Raw genomic sequence first — 19167 nt, forward strand, 5'->3', positions numbered from 1 at the left:
TGGGGCTGGGTTTGAACCCACCACCTCTGGCATATGGGGCCCGGCACCTTAATCCTTTGCGCCACAGGCACCGCCCATTTAATTTGATTTTATGTTTTTTTCTTTGAGACAGAGTCTTACTCTGTCACCTCGGCTAAAGTGTCATGGCATTAGCCTCACTCACAGCAACCTTAATTCCTGAGCTCAATTGATCCTCCTGCCTCAGCCTCCTGAGTAGCTGAGATTACAGATGTCTACCACAATGCCCAGCTCATTTCTCTATTTTTAGTGGACATGGGTCTCACTCTTGGTCAGGCTGGTCTCGAACTCCTGAGCTCAAGGGATCCTCTTGCCTTAGCCTTCCAGAGTGCTAAGATTACAGGTATGAGCTTCCACACCCAAATTAATTTGAGTTTTAATGGGAATTTTGGCATCAATTTAATATTTTATTCTCTAATCTGACTTTTTGTACTTTTTATATTTTTCTCTCCTTGATGAGTAGTTTAGTGGTGGAAAGCCCATTTTGTTCTTGATAATAATCTTATTATCTAATTGTTATATTTTTCGGGAAGTAAAGCTCAAGCTGTCATTAATCATTAATTCTGATTACAAATAATATGCTTGCATTTTCCAGCAGAGATATAGGCTGGATATCTTTAGATAATAATGCTTCAATCCACTGTTTACTGAATATCTGTCATCTTTAAGGCACATACTGCAAGGAATGCAAAGATGCTGATGGCAAGAGTCCTTCCCTTTAGGGAGCTTTTGATCAAATAAGAGAAATGCATCAAAAAGGGCTTGTTGGTAATGGGCGGGGGGTATTGGGATGCTTTTCCTGATAATTATATTCCCAGGGTCTGGAGTACCTACTAATAACAGAAATTACTTGTATAGTGATTACTGTGTACTAGTCACTGTATTCTAAATGCTGACAGATATAGCAGGTATCATAATTAACTAATTTTAGAGATGAGAAATTAAGGTACATACAAATTACAAAGCTATGTAAGGTTACCAGGCTACATGGAAAAGCTGGGATTTGAACCTAGGCAATAGTGATCCTAAAGTTGCAGTAAGGAGTGGGAGGAAGGGATACTCTGACCATCAAGATTGAGAGGCTTAGACCCCAAGGACAACCAGAAGTCTGAGTTCATGGGCACAGGTAGGTGTGAGCCAAACACTCAAAGCCAGGTGGCTAAGCAGGTGTGAGACCCAGAGCAGGGTATGGAGATGTCATAAACTGGTTTACACTAGGAGGTAAGAGCTGGAGAAGGCCTTGAGTCAAAGACGTTTGCCTTTATACATGGGCCAGGAGGAAGTGGTTGAAGGGATCTCTTCTCATGATACATCTTAAATACCAGATAAAGTGATTGGGGCAGGGGAAGAACTTCAGAAGTGCTGGGTTGAAGAGGTGACTGTGTCCTAGGTCTTGCTTATGTTAACAGTGAATTTTCTTCTATAATAAAGACAAAAATAGTATGTCTTCATGAGTTCTTTCACTTCGCACCCATTAAATTTTTTTAACATTCAATGCTATTACTTATTTTCAACACTACATTTACTTTTCTTCTAGCTCTTTATTACCAATGAAGGCCTAGCTTTCCTCCCTATATCTAAATTTCTTATACCATTTCCTTTGCCTGTTTCTATCCCTTACTGTCTTGTGGTGTCTTTTTTGGCTCTAGAAGTCTAGGTTCTGATTCTGTTTGTGCCCTGACTTTACTGTCTTCCTAGAAAATAATTTGGTGAGTTGGTTCCATTTCTCTGCAGGGTGGGATTATGGAATTGCATTGTAAATAGGGAGAATCAAAGACAGCTTTACAGATGAGGACACTGAGATGCAAAGAAACTAAGTGACTTGGAAAAGAGTGTTCTGTTAGTAATTGGCAAAGCTGGACTTGAGCCCAAGCCCTCTGACTCCAAGTTCATTGCTTTTTCCTCGGTCTGCGCTGCCCAAGGGGAAACCATCTCATGTGAAGCTTGATCAGTCCTGGACCAGTTGTGCATGGGGTGAGTTCTTCATATTTTACAACTTAAAGAAGAGGAATTAGTAAACAAATAGCATCTGTCTTTTGAATGAGACTTAGAGTCCCTGGTCAATCCTGTAAAGCAATGGTCCCCAACCTTTTTGGCACCAAGGCCCCGTTTCATGGAAGAAGATTCTTCCACAGATCCAGCCTGGGTGGGGAGGATTGTTTCAGGATGATACAAGCACATTACATTTACTGTGCACTTCATTTTTATCATTATTAGATTGCAATATATAATGAAATAATTATACCCTCACCGTAATGCAGAATTGGTAGAACCCTGAGCTTGTTTTCCTGCAGTTTGCCCTTTATTTGCAGTTTACAATAGGGTTCCCACTCCTATGAGAATCTAATGCTGCCACTTGTCTGACAGGAGGCAGAGCTCAGGTGGAGATGGAGAGGCCAGCAATGGGGAGTAGCTGTAAATACAGATGACGCTTTCCTGCTAGCCCTCCACTCACCTCCCATTGTGTGCCTCCCCCCACCCCCCACAGATTGGGATCACTCTGTAAAGGATTTTTTAGAGAGAGAATCTTGCCTTGTTGCCCCTGCTATAGTATAGCGGTGTGATTATAGCTCAATTCAACCTCCTAGGCTCAACTGATCCTCCTGCCTCAGTCTCCCAAATAGTTGGCACTATAGGTGAGCACCATCATGCCAGGCTGTTTTCTATTTACTTTATTTTTTTTATTGAATGGTAACTATGTACATTAATGCACTTCTGGGGTACAGTGAAGGGTTTTCACACACAATCCGAAACACTTCCATCAAACTGGTTAACATACCCTTCATGTCATTTTCTTAGTTATTATTTTAAAACGTTCACATTCTACTCTTAGAAAGATTCACTTGTACTCTTGTAAGATAAACCTCAGAAGTGATCCCTTCAATCCCCCTCCCCCCATCCATTCCCCCCTCATGTTTTCTATTTTCAATGGAGATGAGGTCTTGCTCTTGCTCAGGATGGTCTTGAACTCTTGTCCCCAAGCTATCCTCCCATCTTGGCCTTCCAGAATTCTGAGATTACACTGTGCCTGGCCCTGTAAGGTATTTTAAGAGCCAGGGCTCTGAATCAAACCACATGGGTTCAAATCCCAGTTCAGCTACTTAGTTGCTAAGAGGCCCTAGACAAGTAACTTGCCCTCTCTGTGCCTCACTTTCTTCCTTATAATACGGGGATAATCATAATATGTAATTAATGACTTTTTTTGTGAAAATCAATTTGTTAAAACAGGTAAAGCCCATAGAAGAGTGAGCAATTCATGGAGAGTGAGCAGTGAGTGAGCATTATCTTAAGTCTTTAAGGGCATAGGCTGTTCTTTCATCTTTTGCTTGAGAACCAAAGCATGGCATCACTCTTGGTATTCCTAAGTAGGGTTTTAGCTACAAGCAGAAATGCTAGGACTTTGTCAGCTGGAAAGATCCTCTGTCCACATCAGCACCTCTTCTGTCTAAGTGAAGCTTGAATTCCTGTAGCTGGCTTCACAGCCTATCACTCTCCATTGACAGGTGACCTTGAGAATAAAAACATAACTGTGACGGCTGATACCTACAGTCAAAAGCTAAATGACTTACATCTTGTCATATTTTATAGTAAATTTTCCTAGGGACAGGAAAGAGAAAGAACTACAAGTGAGGGGAAAGGAAATATAAGGAAGGAAGGCAAAAGATCCATCTAGAATAGTATGGAGGACAATGTCTAAGGTACGATGGGCACACCAGGGATGATTCTGAAGTGGAAACTGGACCATTTTGTTTGGTGGCCCTGAAACCAGCCATTTCTCTCAAACCTCCCTCAGCAGAGTTCCTGTGTGTCTCACATTTTAACATAATGATCTTCCTATAATTTTCAGATAAATTGTTTATTTAAATAAGATTATGAAAAAAAGATTACATATGTGAGATTTCTTCAAAAAGGCATTATGGAATTTTGAGGCATTATAGCCCCAGTTCAACAATGACAATAATAAAAAAATTCAACTAGGGCAGAACCCCTCATTTAAACGATATGTGGGTGAAAATTTCTTTAATGATTTTGACATCCATGTGAAAATTTTTTCCGTGTGTGTGTGTGTTTAGGGGAAGGGGCAGTAGTATTTTCAGGGTTTCTCTGCTTGGTGTGTATTAAATTTCAGGAAGCAGACACATCTATGAAACTGTTGCCTATATAGTCTCTTGTATACTTCTGAGTTTTGATCAGACATCTAATTCTTCTAAAAATATATCTACTTTAGGATTTGTATCATATCATATTTAAATAAGAAACTATTTAAGTGTTTCTTTAACAGAAGGGCTTGGAGCCCATCTGTGTAGTACTATATTGCATTTTAAGTCCAATTCAACAATAACACTTTTTTAATGGAATTTTATTTTTTTGGTCATCTTCTTCTTCTTTGTTTTTTAAAAGTGATGTTAGCTGGAGTAGGGCAGTGGAAAGAACACTTGACTGGAAGCCCAGAAACCTGGATTTGAGTCCCAGTTTCATTGGTCACTAGTTGTGTGACCAAGGGCAAGTCACCTTAAAATGTCTGGTGTCCTGTAGCCTCCTTGTGTCCACAGTGACGATGACAACCTCTGCTATGTCTGCCTGGCAGGGCAGCTGGAAAGATCTTCTGACCACATCAGAGGTTTCCCCTTTCATAACCAGCTATAAGTTTGGCTAGAAACTGATTGACTGAAATAATTCTATTGGCTAAAGTTTGGCCTCTACTTTCAAAGATAGGTATTTTTCTGTCAAAGATAGGTTGTACAGCTCAAATGGAAGTTCAAACCATACAGCTTCTTTTATGGAAGTCTTTCTTTTCTTTTTCTTTTCTTTTTTCTTTTGTGGAAGTTATGAACAGATGTCATATTACTGTGATTTATGAAAAGACGTGCAGCATTTTATGCAATCTAAACACATATAAAGTGCAGTAATTAAAATCAGTGGCTATGGGGCACTTGGGGGTGATGGAAGAGCTGCCTTGTCTCTGAAAGTCCCCATGCCCCTCCCTTCCTCCTCAAGGGCTGTGTGCTGTGGCAGACTTTTAAATAGGAGAGCACCCTCAAAATACCCTCCCAGATCCTTGATCCTCTGAAAACTGGGGTTGCAACTGTCTGTCACACAGAAAAGCCTATTTAAACCCCTTGTTCTCTAATGGGGAAGCCATTGTTGAAGAGCAGCTTCCTTAATCTGGAAATGCAAATCTGATTAATATATGCAATGATCGTTACTAATGTAAAGTTCTTATAAAAGCAAACTCCGCAGAATGGGTTCCTGTCTTTAAAAAGATACTCCTAATATTTGAAAAGGAAGCAGTCTTTGTCTTATCAGTTATGAAGCTGAATGTATGAAACCCACTTTTTATGAGATGCTGTTAAGTCAACCACTGTTGGTAAAGTCTTAAATGTTGAATGAGTGCGAATCTCCTACCTACACATTTTTTTTTTAAATCATGGGGAAGGAGTTTATTCCCTCCTAATACTCATATATCTGCCACAGATGATGGTGTTAGCCAGATAGTGTCATAGGCTCAGGGATGTTTTGAAGATCTCAATATCATATGTTCTCAAGAAGATCACACAGAAAGCTGACATTTATTTTTATTCATGTAATGAATCTTTGAAGAAGTCCAAGGGAGAGGTGAAGAAAGGATTCCCAGAAGTCTTTGAGAGAAACTTCTGTGCTCACATTTGCAGCATATCAGGGTATCTGAGTGGGTTTATTTGTGGATCAATAAAGAAAACAACAAAAACACAAAAAAGGAGTCTCCCTTTCTCCCCTTTGATAACCAGTTGTAAGTTTGGTTAGAAACTGATTGACCAAAATAATTCTATTGGCTAAAATTTTGCCTCTATTTTCAGAGACAGGTGTTTTGCTTCCATAGCAAGGCTGGTTTAGTGCTTTCTTTCTTATGACATTGTAAAACTACAAAAGAGAAGTCCTTAAATTATAGAATCTTGGTGAAGACAACAAAAATTGTTGAGAGAATATATAAACTCTCTCAATTTCAGTGCTTTCTAGCTCAGAATCATCTCTGCTGCACTTAGCCCTTGTCTTTGGTCACGAGACCGACCTCTTTCCTGTGAATGCTGATTCCTCCCCGTGTATCCTTGAACCAATGTTTTCTTCCCCTGGTACCTTCCATTGCCTATGGCCTCATCTTTTATCCCATCTTTCACTTGTATCAATACCTTACTCTCCACTATCTCTTTCTTATTAACCTAAAAACATGCGTAGGTTTCCACGTCTTTAAAAGAAACAAAAAGAACAGCAAAGACCAGGTGTCCTCAAACTACAGCCCTTGGCCTGCTGAGGACATTTATCCAGCCTGCTGGGTGTTTTTGCTATCACTGCTTGTCCTGCTTAGCAGCCGACTTGTCCCGGGGCCTGCAGTCTGGCCTTCCAATGGTCTGAGGGACAGTGAACTGGCCCCCTGTTTAAAAAATTTGAGGACACCTGGTCCTCAACCAGGTGGCAAGGACTATGTTTGAATCCCTGTATAGGTTAGAACTGTTATACTATCTTCTCCTCTTAACCATCACCCTTTTCTCTTTTTCTTTGCCATAATATACCTGGGGTTTAGTTTCTATTACTCTACTAATTTTACTACATAAAACTCTCTCTGTCATCTTCTCTTCTAATTTCCTTCTTTCTTGAACTCTTTGCAGAATTTCATGTTGTCCTCAGGTTCTCTGAGGACTCCCTGTATGATCTTTTTCTATGCCAGTCTGTTCTGATGTTACTCCTACGTCTATCTTCCTTAAGTTTAGTGCTGAACATACTACTTCCCTGATAAAAAAAACAAAAACAAAAAAAAACGCATCAATGGCTTCATGAATCATTTGGCTATGATGATAGAGTTTGTTTCCTACCCCACTGGATTGAAATTTTTCTACAGTCTGGTACCTGTATCATTCTATCTTTTGCAGCTTACCTTTCCTGACAGGTATTTAAAAAACAGAGAAAGTGATTTTTCCCTTCGTATGTTAGCTGATTTCTCAGTCTTATACAATGTTCCCTTCTCTTGGAATTCCATTTTCTTAATCTTGGCCTGTCAAAATTCTACATTTTAATGCAGGGCTATTTCAAACCCTTGCTTCTGCCTGAAGCATCATTTCCATTTTACACACATGATATGGTTTCTCCTTTTTTTGAACTCCTCTGGCTTGCTCTTATAGAATAGATCTCTTTCTACTTTGTAGTGTAGTAATTTTAATTACTATTCTTATTCCCATACTCCTACAATGTGTAGGTTCTTTGAAGAAAATTTCTTCCAGGAAGAAAAGAACCAGAAACCTATTACAGATCTTCCTTTGTTTTTCTGTTTCCTATTTGAAAACTCACAGTGCTGCCCTCCATCCTAGAGGAAAGGGAAGAAGACAAGCAGACTCTGCTAGTCCAAATCACACATGTGAGGTGGGACTCAAAGCTATGTAGGACCAAGTGAGAAGGGCAGTGGACAGCAACTGGCACCCAGAGGAAGTGGCTACTGCTGGAGGAGGGCCACCCAAGAGGACCTGTGGTCTTTGTTAGAGGACACACAGACTACCAAACTAGAGCCCCAGAGGGACAGAACCAGGAAAGAAAAGTCCTGATCGGCCCTCTTCCACACTGCCCTTTAGCCTGTCACTATGGTTTCCCAATGGCTAAAGCCAGAGTGCATGAGAATTTTTTGATTTGGTTCATAAAAATCAGTCTCTTGGGCTGATACAGTGGCTCACGCCTGTAATCCTACCATTCTGGGAGGCTGAGGTGGGCAGATTGAGACCAGCTTGAGCAAGAGTGAGACCCCATCTCTAAAAATAGCTGGGCATTGTGGTAGGTGCCTATAGTTCCAGCTACTTGGGAGGCTGAGGCAAGGGGATCACTTGAGCACAGGAGTTTGAGGTTGCTGTGAGCTATGACACCACAGCACTCTACTGAGGGTGACAAAGTGAGACTCTGTCTCAAAAAACAAACAAACAAACAAACAAACAAACAAACAACAGTCTCTTGGTGTTAGAAATGGTGTGAAGGGTAGAGTATGAATCTGAATAGACAAATGGAAAATTTCCTATCGATACTGGAAGTTACAGGCCATCCATCTTAGTAGTGTAGGGCTCGGATGGAGTCATACGATAAGACTGTGCTGATCGCTGAGCAAAGAAAGCTTGCATTGGCCTTTTAAGGCCAGGATCAATTAGGAAGGCTACAGTCAGCAGACTGAATGACTGCAGCTAATTCTCAGATCTTATTTTAGGCCTTGGTGAAATATGCTATGAGCATTAAATAGCATCTCCTAAAAGGCAATAATTTCTCATTATGATGAAGCACAACAGATATTTCCATTTTGGGTAGAGTGAAGTAAATCTACTTGCTTATTGGGAAAAAAGGGAAGAAATCACCACAGCAGTTGTCGCAGAGAAAATGTTAGCCTGGAGTTTGCCAGAGGAAATGGAAGACATGAAGACTCCCTAGGCAGCACAGCGCTTTTCCCCTGGGAACAACTGGAGCAGGTCACTTCATAGGCCACATTAAGATATATAATTCAGTCTGTGGCTCCTGCAGAGCTGACGCGTTTGAGTCAAAGCATCCTACAATGAGGCAATGCTGCTTGAAATAGTCCTGTGAACTCAGCGTGGAATTGTAGTGCTGGTATATTTAACACCACTCCACACTGATTTTTTATTTTTGTTATTTTGCTTTTTTCTTTTAGGACTTAGGTTTTTTTCCCTTAGGTTTCTCAGATGGAGAATACGTGTGATGATTCTGCACAGCACTCTGACTTTTCTAACAGACTATCACAGAGAGGAGCTCGCCTTGCTCCAAAGCCGCCTTTTGACAGGGTGCACACCACAAGGTTGGGGTTGAGGTCCATTCACTCAAGTCCACTGAGCCTCCTGTTGGTTGTGGTTTCAGCGTCAGCTCATTTACAAAACTGTTGCAGTGCTCTTTGGATCTGTCCCACGTATGTGCCACACAGTGACCAGTCTGGGCCCTGGGCAATGGTCTCCGTTTGTTTCCAAGGTCCTTTGCCTGCTGTTTAAAATCCGATCCACGATGCACAACTTAGGGTGAATCCTGGTGTCCATAAAAAACTTTCTGGGGTCAATTTCTAAGCTCCTCATTCCCCACAATCTCCCCCATACTTTTGGACTCTCTGAGGATCTAATTCTCGTCATCTAGCCAGAAACCTGGGATTTCATTTACCCCTGTCTGCTGCAACTAAAACCAGTGAAGAACAGAACAGATTAATAAAAAATTAAAAAAAAAAAAAAGGAACAGGAATTTGCCAGCATATATCTTGTGATCAAAGAGGAATGGTCTCCTCTCTCAGAGTTTTTGATGCCAGTGGGCTCATCCTGTCATCACTGACAGGAGAACTTTGTCCTACTCCTGATTCTGAATGAGAGGGTTTCTCTGGTAGCTTTCTCTGTGTGGATCCATGGTTTAGGCTTCTTTGAGTTTAGGCTGATGGGCAACTGGAGGCAAAAACTGAGAAACTCCACTACTTTCCAGTGGGTGGTATTTCAAAGCCTGGCCTTCCTCTCCAGATTGCCTTTGGCTATTCCAGAGTATTCGAACAGCTGCCCCATGTAGTCTATGTAGGTGTTTTTTAAAGCTGCATTTGATGGGAGAGATAGGATTGATGGGAGAGACAGGATGGAGTGTGCTTATTTCATTTTACCTCAGCTGAAACTCCTTATACGAAGTCTGACAATTAAGTTTGCAAACTTGTCCTAGAAAAAGCAATATATACCTCATGTCTGAATATCTCTATAGGCACTCCCCTTGGCTATCTGGTGACTGTTGTGCTAGCCAGCAATGAGATATGCCACAATTCTTCTAGGATGAGTTCATGAACTTAACTGCCTGACTTCATATATTGTCTGATTCCTTCTAAATGCGTAACTCTAGTCTAGATCTCTTTCCTGTGCTTTAGCCCTTTGCATCTAGCAGTGTCCTGGGCAAATTTACATGACTGCTGTACTGATGTCTTGTGTTCAGTAATTCCTAAATGGAATTCATCATCTTCTTCTGGAAACTAGCATTTTTTATTTTTGAGAATGTCACTGAAATCTGCCCAGGCACTAAGTATGAAGTATAAAAACAAACTCATTTCTGTCGCACATGTCCAATCCATCAGGAGGGCCTATCAGTTTTTTCTCCATCCACATTGCTTCTGCATTGGTCTTGGCCATCAACACTTCTTTCTGGGGTAGTGAAAGGCCTTTCTCATGGTTTATACTCCTCGTTTCACCTCCTACTCATCTGGTCTCCACTGTGCTTCTGGAGTCATCCTTCTATACTGCAAATCCATAAATAAGTAACATTTTGCTTAGCATTCCTCCCTGCTTCCTATGGATCTTGGGTTATGTGAACTCCGTAGCCTGTGTCCCAAGTTTCTTACCATATTCTTGGTTCCCAGGGCGTAAGAATCATAGTCCCCAAGAGCAGGAAACAAGCTCCCATATATAATTTTTTTTCTTTGTCTCTTCTGCTCCTCCTCGGCTCCAGATATGGGCATCACAAGTGTGGTAACAGCTCTGTGCATGGAAGTTTCTGGGTGGATGAGGCAATAGTGTAAAGGAGTTTTTTTTTTTTCCATAATAATAGCTTCCTGCCTTGCACTGTGGCTTTATTGCTATAAAATTCAATGTTATAATTTTCTAACCCTCGACTTGAGTTTCCCAACTGTGACTCACATACTAATCAGGACATGTGCTCCATTTATGTAGCCAAGACTTATAAAGACCAGGAGAGAAAAGTGCTTAACCCTGTAAAGGGGCACCACATGTCGCTATTCTCATAAAAGAAAGACACAGCCTCTATGTCAGTCCTTCTCTCCTTTAGTTTCTGAATTAGAATCTTCATTGGGTTCCACTTGACAGGTATGGGCCATTTCTACTTATAAATGCAATGAACTTCTGGTGCCCTTTTTCTAGATTATATTCTTTGAGGGATACCCTTAGGGAGCAATACTGTGACCATACATGCCGAAGCTGTCCAATGAATGTTGAAGGTAGTGAGATGTGAGATATTGAAGAAATAGTGTAACACCAGGTTAGCAGAAATAAAGGAACTCTTCTATTCAGGCTACCTGGAAAACCAACTTACTGGTAACAGGTAGTGGATGGGGAGCAACCTCCCCTGTGAAACAAGGTAGTAAGGCCAATCTAGATGTGAAACTTGCTTCTTCTGAGCCATATTCCTGTAGACAAGTTCCTTGATTTCTCCGAATTTCAATTTCCTCATATAACATGAAAATGTGAGGCTGGGTGCAGTGGCTCATGCCTGTAATCCTAGCACTCTGGGAGGCTGAGGCAGATGGATTGCTTGAGCTCAGGAGTTTGAGACCAGCCTGAGCAAGAGTGAGACCCCATCTCTACTAAAAACAGAAAAACTAGCTGGGCATTGTGGCAGGTGCCTGTAGTCCCAGCTACTAGGGAAGCTGAGGCAGGAGATTCTTTTGAGCCCAAGAGTTTGAAGTTACTTTGAGCTGTGATGCCAGAGCACTCTAGCCTGGGTGACAGTGTGAGACTCTGTCTAAAAAAATTTTTTTATGTATATATAAATACTTTTCTACATATATATAATAGAAATGTGCTAACTAAATGATATAAGGAAATGAAAGTATATTTGTATGTATGCCCAATACCTAACCATTTCCTTTTAAGAAATGGGCTCTCAGAATACCCAGTCATATTCCTATTTGAAATTACAGCATGAATTTTGTGCTGCCACTTTAAACAGATTCTGAAAATGTCTAACACTACTCCTCCCCCAACATCACACCCTTCTCCCAATCCAGGGAAATTGAGGCGGTAAGAGGATCTGGAGGAGAACGATGCCTGAAGACAGAGGAGGACATCCTGTTTTCCACAACTCTGAATAGCACATCTGCTGCTTCTCTTCCCTTTTCTGAGAACTCATAACCTGAATTCCTAATGCTCAGGGCTCCACATTGTGCACAGTGGATATTTACAGCCTTGCAGTTACTGTCATGATGGATTATTGTACATCATACGGTGAAAGACCAGCTCCCAAGTGAGCGCTTGGGTGTATCCAGAGAGTGTGTACCAGTAATTAGTAGGTACGAACACACATGTACATCTTTAGGAAATGCCAGCGCTGAGCATCTCGGAAAGGTTTTTGGGTTTGGGGTGTATATTTGAGACAGAATATCACTCTGTCACCCTGGGTAGAGTGCCATGGTGTTATCATAGCTCACCTCAAACTCTTGGGCTTGAGCAATCCTCTTGCCTCAGCCTCCAAGTAGCTGGGACTATAGGCTTGGGCCACTGTGCCTAGCTAGTTATTCTATTTTTAGTAGAAATGGGGTCTCTTTTCAGTATAGACAGGGTCTTGCTCTTGCTCAGGCTGGTCTCAAACTCCTGGCCTCAAGCAATCCTCCCACCTCAGCGTCCCAGAATGCTAAGATTACAGGTGTCAGCCACCATTTCCGGCCTTCAGAAAGGTTTTAAAATATGACTACTGGAATGAGGACAGTCCCATAAACAACTGTCAGAGGCAGTGCCTCTCCTGGCCTCCCATCTATTCTCTGAGCCTTCTCTTCAGGCCCCTCTAACCCTTTCTGTGAGTACTGAGTCCTCCTGGCACTTGTGAGTTGAGCAAATGTCTACATTTTTTTTCACCTCATTTTATCCCTCTTAGCTTTGTTTTTCTCAAGGAGTTTCTATCGTAAAACCCTTCCTCCTTTCTTTCTTCACTCAAAATGTACTTGTATGTAACTCTTACCTATTTAGAACCAGTTAATAAACAACCGAGGAAAATAATTCACTAGAGATATTGATAGTTAATAGTTATTGTGTTATCATTCCACAACTGAGGGGGTCCTTTTCAGCAAAGAAGACTTGAAGACTGGGAAATACCTTAAGGAATGAAGTATCGTGGTATAGAATTCTCAGTCCTCAGTCTGTGTGTGAGGAGGTTAGCCATGGAGACATTTCTGAGATCCCGCAAATCGCAGAAGGAAGGAGCCACCTGGCTTCTGTGGTGAAACCACCGAAAATCCCTCCAGGGCCAGCAGTGGCTTATAGATTTTTTGCTTTTCCTCTGCCGTTTCCTTTGACCTCAAGTGGGCAACAAGTAGAAAAAAGAAGACAGTACAAATAACACAACTGGATTAAGACTCCTGAGGCACTTGGCTAAATTTTAAAGTGTTAAATTTAAATTTTCACCCACGTCTCCAAATTTTGACCTAAAACCTTTCCCTTCACACTATGCTTGAAGTTAAATAGACAATTAATCTCAAATATTAGGAGGTGTTTTTTGGAGGGTAAAAAAGGTTTGACTCATGTTTGTAAAGTAACATTCCAAATCTGAACTGTTAAAACAGCTATGTTTTTCAAGGATCTCAAAGCCCCCTTTTCTTAGGATTTCTGGGGGGTTTGATAGCTTCATTTTGTAGAACATAAACTGAGGCCTAGAGAAGTTGAGAGACCTAATCTAGGCTGCGTAGTGAATGCCCATGTGGGGAAAGGGAACTTCTGTCCTGGGGCTAAAATGAGAGCACTCTCCCATGTCTCTGTTGTTGAAATCTCTACTGGTCAGGAGTGGGATGGGAGTGGGGAAAAGACTGGAATCAGGCTGTTGGCTTGAGGTGCTGAGGTCAGCCAGAGAGGCTAAGTCATGGTCATGCTTTGATTGATGCTGGTGTGTGATTTATGCACTCTGTGAGACAAGCTGCTTTCTTCCCCTGTTCCCTTAACAGGCAGTCTTGTTGCTGGAGATGACTGTCAGCTGCTCTCTCTGCATAGCCACCATCACATGCCTCACCACTGGAGCCTGGGAAGCCTGACCACAGCCCAGCATCTCCAGGGCATGAATAATTAGGTAGGCATAATGGAAGGCACTCACTGCACCCTCCAATTGCATGATGCCATTACCGAACTCTGCTACATCAGCTTCTGTCTTCCGAGGGGGGAAGTCAGAGGATTTTCATACAAGGGCACTGTAACTCTAGACAGATCCAGTAAAGGTTTTCATAACTGCTACCAAGTCAGGGAGGGGTCAGACATCGTCAGCCTCAGCCAGGAGCCAAGCGAACATCCAGGTGACATATTTTTCAAGCAGATTCCCACAAAAGACATTCTAACTGAACTGTACAAACTCACGACAGAGAGGGAGAGACTGCTGGCCAATCTGCTGAGCTCAGACCACATCCTGGGGATTACGATGGGGAACCACGAGGGGAAGCTGCCGCCAGAGCTGTCCGTGAGCTTGGCCCCCGAGGACGACGGCTTCCAGAGTGCCGGTGACTGGCCAGGGGAGCTCCCCGTGGGCTCTCTCAATAAGAGGAGTGCCCACAGGAGCAAAAGACCCCGGAGGTCTGGTGGCAGGAGAGAGAGCTTTGAGGCACTCTTGCAGAAGAGGACAAGAAGGAAAGGACGTGGGGGCCAGGAATCAGCTCCTCAGATGGGGAAGGAGCAAATCTGTTTCAGCAACTCCCTTCCTCTGTCTCGAGCGGGGCCCAATCTTTGGCTCCTAGAAGAGAAAGGAAACTTGCTCCCAAATGCAGCACTTACCTCTTCCCGGCACAGGAGAGAGAGCTGTCCCCCAGATATCTCCAGGACCCTGGATGCAGGTCTTGCATTTGAGAGCTTTGGGGTGGCTTCCAAAGACACTGGGCTTGGGAGAAGAGAGCTGCCTCCTGACTGCAGCTCCACGGAGGCAGGAGATGGTAGGCTTCAGGAGCCACTGCAGAGGCCTCACCGGCTGGAGCATCAGCAAACAGGTTTGCTTGAAAGTCACCAGGACCTGGAGAAGCATCACGAGGCTGGAAGGGAGGGGACACAGAAGTTGGATGAGCAGACTTGCAAGAAGAAACCCATTTCTAAAGTGGTGGCCAAGGTCCAGGATCTGTCCTCTCAGGTACAAAGAGTAGTTAAAACACCCTCTGAGGCTGAGGAAAGGACTGCCTCTGGCCCAGTGGCCCAAGCTGAATTTATACCCAGAGCAGACTTGCTCACCCTCCCGGGAGCGGAGGCTGCGGTTCATGGTTCCAAGCGGCAGGGCAAGGAGCAGCGAGGGCATGGGTCTGTGCAGTCTTCATCGGGGGAAAGAGCTGCCGCTCCTGCTGCTTCAGCCAGTGCAGAGGGGGCCGTGAACAAGGTCCTCCTGAAGGTGATAGAGAGTGAGAAGTTAGATGAAGCCACCAAGGGGAAAAGGCTGGGCTTCCCCCCTGGCAAGAGAGCCACCCAAACCCCCTCAGAAACCAGAAGCAAGAAGAGAGCTGGGCTTCCCCCACGGGGCCACAAACTTTTGCACCTGGGTCTTCCCCAAGGTGTGGGTTCCCGCCCCTCACAACCCGGAGGCGATGAGAAGCGGCCTCCCCAGCCAGCACCAGCAGCTCTCAACCTGGTGTTTAATAATTCATCCCCTCAGTCCAACACAGCCAAACGGACATCCCCTGTTCCTTCTCCTCTGTCTCCGAGGAGGCTTCCCAGCCCTCAGCAGCATCACAGGATCCTCCGGCTCCCTCCACTGCCTGGTGAGAGGGAAGCTGCTGTTAATGACTCTTCTGGTACAAAGAGCAGTGTCTTCTCTGCATCTCCATTTGCTGACACCTTGGAGCCCCCATCGTCTACCAAGGTCACGGAGACCAAAGGAGCCAGCCCACCTTCCCTCAGAGCAGACCAACCAAGGTTGGTGCCTGGGGAAACTTTGGAAAAGAGCGTGGGGCCAGGGAGGACCACAGCTCAGCCCGAGCACCAGTCACCTCCAGGTTAGTCCCTGTTTAAGATGCTTTAAATCTGTTCTTGGGTGATTCAAGAACTATCCATCTGCTCGTGCTTTTTAGAGACTGGCTAATTAGCAATGGACAGAAATTCTTAGGATTGTTAACAAGTTCACTTTGTAGCAAAAAACCTGGGAGTGGGACAGGCGAGAGTGGACGTGGTGAGGATGGTGTTAACTTGGGTGCTCAGAGATGTAGTTGCTTGCAGGAGCAATACTTTGTGAATAATTTATTTCTTTTTGTACCCTTCTAAAACTGCCTCTGTGATTGTCTAACACCGGGACTTGCAAAGGAAACAGAACTGACTGAGAGAAATAGTAACTTGTTCCTGCCTTTAATACTGACTCTGGGTAATTGGCCCCTTGACCTGAATTTTATTGTTTGTGCAGCTTGAGTTGTTCTAGGATTCTGTAAGCAGAAGTGCAAAGACATGTCACGTCTTTGATCATCGGCAGTTAGAGGGTTTTTGTTTATAATCATCCCTATAAGAGCCATTATTTCATAATAATAACTTTTTTTTTTTTTTTGGCCTGGAGAAAGTTAAATGCACTCTAATTTAAAGAAGCTTGCTTCAGACTTGTACACGTATTGTGATTTAAAATTTTACATGAAAATTATTTTTTAATTCAAAGAAGACCAAAAAAGGCAGTGTGCAAGAAGCACCACTCCTAGATTGATTCATTGCATTTTCTGCGCCAACGTGGCCAGATGCTCAGGGTTTTGTATGCCGTTGTGTAAATAATATGTTCATTCTCAGTGTTCCTTTAACAGCATATGGTCTAGAGGGAGTGCTTTGTTTAGGAGATAGCTCGTAATATGATATATGGTTGCTTAAAGGTTATAGAAAACATCATGTGCAATTTTTGAGATAAAAATATCTATCTAGGAAAGAGGAGTTTCAAAAGCTTACTGTTCATTTCAAACTTGTGACATTTTGTAAATTTCTCTAAAGCATTGATCCAGGGCATGGTTGTTTAAAAATTTAGTGAATTTTTTTTTATCATGTTTTGCTATATATGAGTCTTGGTTGGGTAAGACTTGCTACTTTCACGATAGAACCAATCAGCTTCACCAGCAAAGTCATAAAACTGTAGTTGTTATGTATCATATATTGTAGAACCCCAGTAATAAAAATTCCTCCTCCCCATGGATGCTGGAGACTGGAAAATACTTAGCAAGGAAGCTCTCTGGATTTATTAGGTCAGAAATGTCTGGAGGCATGGATATGGAAAGGGTGCCTTAACTCCAAAGGTTCTTTTAGAAATCACACCAAATTCTAGCATTGTGCATGCCCCCATCCAGAAACTGCGCAATGAATACATTGATCTTCAGTAAATCCTTTTCTCCCTGATTTGGGATTATCTTATTATTTTATTGCCCTTCTTCTATGTAAAAAAAATGATAAGAACTCAACTGTATATTATAAAAACTTGACTATCTGAGTCAAGCACAGACTGATCTGAGTCAAGACATTTGGTTTCCTTGCACTGGGGACTGACAATGAGGCCACTGAGGGACAAGCTGGATGGCTGACTGGACCTCCCCTGGCCTCTGCAAGGGATGGCTCATTCCTTTTACTTTGTCCTCAGCCTTCCATAATGATCTCAGGTAGCACTTTCAGAACCTCCTAAGAATGACAGCAACGCCCTGCCAGGGAGACTGCTTGTGCTTTTAACCTTTACACATATAAAGAAAGGGTTGGGAAGGGGAAGGAGAGCAGGTGTGCAGACCTTTTTCCTGACATGGATAACTTCTCTTATCTGGAGACCTTCCTCAGGACGGGATCTTTTGTTGGCCTTTCTTTGAGACTCATTAGAAAGGGAATTCTCCTTTGATCCATATCCTGTATTCTTCTCCCCTTTTCTCTCTTTGCTTTCCCTTCCCTGTGGCAATGAGTTATTTTTATTTTCTATATCCTTTGGTAACTCCTGTTGCTGGTGGGCCCGTAGAGGGAGAGTGTTCCTACTTCCAGCTCTCTGTGCCTTTCACTTCATTTCTCCTCTATCCAATCCCAGCAGAGACCTCAGACAGTCACCAGCAGCCTACATGAAGGGTGAATAATTCTTTTACCATCACTGGTCAGTGGGCCTTTATCTGAACCCAGCTCCCACCTTTCTCCCACGTTAGCTATTAACCAGGTCAGGTTTATGATCTGTAGACGTTTATTTCCTACGGAAATAACCTCTAGGTATTTTATTGAAGTGATGTGATGAAGATTATTAAAAGCTCTCATTAATTGCTCAAGTAAGAGATTAAGTCTGGCAAAAGTAATCAGATCTGTTTCCAGTTGGAAGACTTTTTAGTGTTACGGGCAAGTAATAATTCCCAGGAAACGGTGAAATCCTCTTCTCTTTTTTACAATGCCAACCAGATAGAGTTGATATTTCCATCCACAAAAGAAGTAGAATGAACGGATCACAGCGACAATCCACCTTCTATTGGCTTTGCAATTTTCCTAACTCTTTATTCAATGGACTGTGCACAGGAATCCTTTATCTGGTGGTGATACGCTCAAATAGAGACTATGCTGGCAATGAATGGTGGTCAGATCTGTTTTCTCACGGCTGCCTCCAACACCAGCCTTGGAGTTGGTTTTATAGTATTTTATTTTGGTGATGGAGACTGCTGCAGAATGTTCCCAACCTTTGTGAAACAAGGTATTTCCTCAGACCTTGAGGAACTCTAGTGCTAACCTGAATAGCAGTTTCTGTGGGGCTTGGTGCTCAGACTCCTGTCTGTCTGGCTCACTTTCATTTTCCTTTGATCTGAAACAGACTTTTTTAATGCCATCCTTAGGAAATGCCCAGTCTTTAGAGTGCTCTTGAGTAATCTTGTGATCCTTTGTCTTTGATCAAGGTCACTGAGGTGGTGACGGAAGCCTGTGCCCCAGGCATAATTCTTGTTGCTATTGAGAATCATTTGATCAATTCTCGTGCCCATCAAAAGATGTAATTAATGTCAACTGACTAAGGGTTGAGGGGCATTCATGTGATAGATTTTATTGTACCTAATGCTACTGTGAAAGCTTTGATTTCTCTCTGGACATACATCATGGGGAATAGATACATAGTTTCATGTTAATATAGAGGTTTGATGAAATTCCCACAAAATCTTAAAGAGGCTTCACAATGTTAATGGATGGACATATGCAGCCGTTTAAGATCACCACAGAAAGTATGTAGTACATAGCAAATCATCTATAATTAATGTTAAGAGAGAAAATAGGAGTGAAAGATTGCGTATGGTATATTGTACTCACATTAAATATAGGAATTAGACAGAAGTATGTTGCTATTTTTGCAAAAGTAATGGATTTGTCACCTAGCAATCCCACTTTCAGGAATTTAGCTCACACAAATGTATGCACCAGTATGAGTATATGTGGAAGGGTGTTTATTGTAGCATTGTTTATAGTGGCAAAAAATTTACATTCC

At 42.6% G+C, this 19167-nt stretch overlaps 1 protein-coding gene across 2 annotated transcripts in view; it reads left to right on the forward strand.

The window, feature by feature from the left end:
- Positions 1 to 13839: 13839 nt before the first annotated feature.
- FMN1 (formin 1) overlaps positions 13840 to 19167 on the forward strand; it is a 370390-nt gene continuing 365062 nt past the window's right edge. Inside the window, exons 1-2 of one of the 2 annotated variants that reach the window (XM_012806335.1) lie at positions 13840 to 15721; positions 17323 to 17345. In XM_012806335.1, coding sequence (XP_012661789.1) covers positions 13840 to 15721; positions 17323 to 17345 — 1905 coding nt within the window. Of the gene's footprint in view, positions 15722 to 17322; positions 17346 to 19167 lie in introns of those variants that run through there. The other variant, XM_003791683.1, reaches the window with a different exon arrangement.

Source organism: Otolemur garnettii, unplaced genomic scaffold (assembly GCF_000181295.1).
Source record: "Otolemur garnettii isolate 467f Iridium unplaced genomic scaffold, OtoGar3 scaffold00050, whole genome shotgun sequence".
Classification (NCBI taxonomy): Eukaryota; Metazoa; Chordata; class Mammalia; order Primates; family Galagidae; genus Otolemur; species Otolemur garnettii.